This window comes from Temnothorax curvispinosus, unplaced genomic scaffold (genome assembly GCF_003070985.1).
Source record: "Temnothorax curvispinosus isolate PA1 unplaced genomic scaffold, ASM307098v1 QBEX01014111.1, whole genome shotgun sequence".
Classification (NCBI taxonomy): Eukaryota; Metazoa; Arthropoda; class Insecta; order Hymenoptera; family Formicidae; genus Temnothorax; species Temnothorax curvispinosus.
In genome coordinates, this window is record NW_020223891.1 from 1 (window position 1) to 3298 (window position 3298).

At 39.6% G+C, this 3298-nt stretch overlaps 1 protein-coding gene across 1 annotated transcript; it reads right to left on the minus strand.

Annotated features, from left to right (window-relative positions):
- Positions 1–884: 884 nt before the first annotated feature.
- On the minus strand, positions 885–3257 carry LOC112464339 (mucin-2-like). Its single transcript, XM_025031279.1, has 3 exons — positions 3083–3257; positions 2830–3008; positions 885–2748 (listed from the first exon to the last, which is right to left on the minus strand). The coding sequence occupies exons 1-3, from the start codon at positions 3181–3183 to the stop codon at positions 2156–2158; spliced, it is 873 nt and encodes a 290-aa protein (XP_024887047.1). The 5' UTR covers positions 3184–3257; the 3' UTR covers positions 885–2155.
- Between the last annotated feature and the right edge of the window lie 41 nt (positions 3258–3298).

Consider the following 3298-nt stretch of genomic DNA (forward strand, 5'->3'; position numbering starts at 1 on the left):
GGTTCGATCAGTGACGGTGGTGTGTGGAGAAATTCTGAATTGGCTTCAGACCTTGCCTCCGGTGACGCTGATATTCCAGCACCAACACCTCTGCCAGGGAGAGATGTCCCTTTTCCACATGTAATTGTGGCCGATGAGGCCTTCCCTCTTAACACATACCTCATGCGCCCCTATGCAAGACGCAATGTATTAACACGCGAGCAACGTGTTTTTAATTACCGGCTCAGTAGAGCTCGCCTCTGCATAGAAAACACATTCGGAATACTAGTGTCACGCTGGCATATTTTGCACAAACGATTGCGTTTTTCTGTAGCAAATACACAAGAGATTTTGAAAGCTCTTGTTTGTCTCCACAACTTTATCATGAGCAGTAATGACAATAATGATAAATGTGCCTCTCAGTATTGCCCTCCCGATTGGCTCGATGTTGAGGATGAGGCTGGGCTTATTCATGACGGTCGGTGGAGGACTATTGGCCCTGGTGCATTTTTCAAAGAGTTGGGTAGAACTGGAGCTAATCGAGGTGGCTCAGAGTCGGAAGGCGTGCGCAATTACCTGAAACAGTATTTTGTATCTCCAGTTGGGGAAGCTCAAGCGCCCTGGCAGTATGTGACAGCTTTTCAAGGTCAAATAATTAACCCTCGCGCGTAGTCAAATTTATGTTTCCGTATCCCTGTGATATGATTTTTCTATATTTTTTAATAATGTGCTTCGTGGGTTTAATTCATTTGTCTTGCGTTTTATGTGATTGTAACTTGCTACCTAGTTCTCCAGTTAAACGCTGCGTTACTTGGCTATGAAAAGAGCATAATAAATATTTTCAAGACTGATAATTTTGTTTAGGGGTTTGCCAATAAGAAAATTGAATAAAATGAACGATTGCATTAATTGCGATAACATTTATTTTTTACTTATTATCCTCCAAATACAAAACCTCCAATACATCCTCCAATACAACCAACACAGTTTAAACTCGATGCTTTGGTCTACAGTGGAAGTGTGTGTTTGTGTCTCTTTGTGTATGCGTGTGTGTAGATATCTCTCGTGTATATCACGTATATATTTTATAAAATATATACATATAAAATATATTTCTACTTATTTCTTCATACACTTATTTTAAAACGCAACACGCACTCAATCACACTCTTTTCTCGCATTATTGTCCATTTCTCTCGTTATTGATTCTTATCAACTCACACTCTCTTTCTCTCTCTTTTAGTATCATCATCATTCTCTCCTGCCTTTCATACTGTGTAGCCTATTCATTGTAATATGGAAGACAATCGAAGTTTACAAAAGGCACTCACTTGCGCGATCGGACGATCGCAGTTGCACTGGAAACGGCGTTACAATGAAAATTTTTCGAGCGTTTTCTAAAAAAAAAAGTCCAACTACACCTTGCTACCTGGTCGCTTCTCACACGACCGATAAAAAAAAGAAAAAAAAACCTACAACTATCCTATAAATCTCGACTTTACAGTTTATTTATGAAAATCATCACGAACAAAACCTTTTGTTCTAAGCAAAGTTGCGCATGTGTTATAATATTAAATATAATTATAGACAATAAGTAAATTAAAAACATTAATTTTTATGACCGATAATATAATCTTTAGTATCTTTAAGTAGAAGAGAGTGGAACGTGGCAACTCGCAATGCATTGCAACGCATTTTGTACTAAAAAGAAAAGAAATAACGCATTCGCGCGCCTACAGCACATTAAATAGTACTTTTCAGCTGTACAAAAATCTTCGTCCACATTACGTCTCCCGTTAATTAATACTAATGTTTAGCTTTGTTTCATCCCGACTGTGCTTACATCTCAGATAGTATATTTATATACGTGTATTCCAATGAACGTATCTAGGAATACATTTGTTACATTTACAGGCACTATTCCCTTCAAAATCGAATAATTATCGTCACCTGCGTTTCTACATGAAAAGAAAAGAGTTAAGATCTGCGTTTCGAATTTATACTCCAACTGAAAGCCAATTTACGTAACTCTAAGTAAAACTTTTTTGGTTTATAGTCATCCTCAACAACTTGATTACGTGGAATTGCTTTGAAAAAATATCTCGAGTCGTATATAATTATAATTATCGGCCATAAATTACAGTAAGTAAATTAAAAATTTTAGCAAAAATCACAGCTATCCCAATCTTGCTTCACTGTGCTTGTCCACTCTTGTTTTAGAGAAATCATTAATGTGTTGCAACACACTAATGAGACATTCAAGCAGAGCATGCTCGGGTATTGCACTTAATGCGAATCCTATGGCACTCAGCATGGGCTGAACACCAGGAGATGCATTGCTAACAACTGCTGACGGGGCACTTGGCTGTGCAGATTGAGTCGTAATTGCTTCACCGATCTTCGCTGCAAGGTCTGTCAGTTCCTTATTCTGCTCAATGAAGGACTTATTGACAGCTTCTATCTCCTGTCGTTTTCTGGTTGCAAAGGAATCAGGTGGAGGCACCTTGCGCTTGGTAGTGATCTTGGACATAGCCCTATGCACCTGTGAAATGTTGCTTTCAGACCTCGAAGTAACTGCAGATATTGGTGTTGCAGGAGGTAGTGTTGGAAGAGGTAGTGTTGTAGAAGGTAGTGTTGTAGAAGGTAATGTTGCAGGAGGCAGTGTTGCAGGAGGTAGTGTTGCAGCAGGTGGTGTTGCAGGAGGTAGTATTGCAAGAGGAGGTGGTGAATAGGGATCCTCAGATACTTCTGTAGAACTCTCATCAGTATCTGAAAATGCAACAATGAATACTTCAGATTATGTTATACCAAACTGTGTGAGACCTGACAATAAATTTTTAATCTCCTTACTTGCGAGTCTTGTATGCAAGTCCCAATTCCAAGAACTAATCGAACTAGACGTGTCTGGGCTTGTAGCAGAGAAGGGGGGAATTGTGCATAATACTGTTACTTGACTATCAGAAGGAGCAGGCGTACACTGGACCGAGGAACTTGTACGAACAGCTTTGGACTTGTAGTTGGATGAGGTTCTGTAATCACATTACAAACATTAATTATGTCATCAACATTTGTTATGCAAAACTTCTCCGGCCACAACACTTACTTTCTAGGTTTGATGATGTCCTCCAGGAATGTCAGATCCTTGTAGAGCACCCAAGTGGGTGTGTATGTGGGCTGATCAGCTCCAGCTCCAGACCTTGGCATAGACTGCACGACTTTCCTCCGCTCTTTTCCAAAGCGCTGCCTCAGGGCATAAAATCGTTTCTCAGCAGCAGGACCTGACAAGTAAATTATTTTTCATTCCTTTCATTTCACAAAA

What these genes read in the sequence shown, in the direction of transcription:
- LOC112464339 (XM_025031279.1), bottom strand. Translation starts at nt 3,183, where the DNA reads ATGCCAAGGTCTGGAGCTGGAGCTGATCAGCCCACATACACACCCACT. An exon ending in GACATCATCAAACCTAGAAA is followed by an intron (nt 3,009 to 3,082) that starts GTAAGTGTTGTG and finishes ATGTGATTACAG; the next exon opens with AACCTCATCCAACTACAAGT. An exon ending in CTTGCATACAAGACTCGCAA is followed by an intron (nt 2,749 to 2,829) that starts GTAAGGAGATTA and finishes TTGCATTTTCAG; the next exon opens with ATACTGATGAGAGTTCTACA.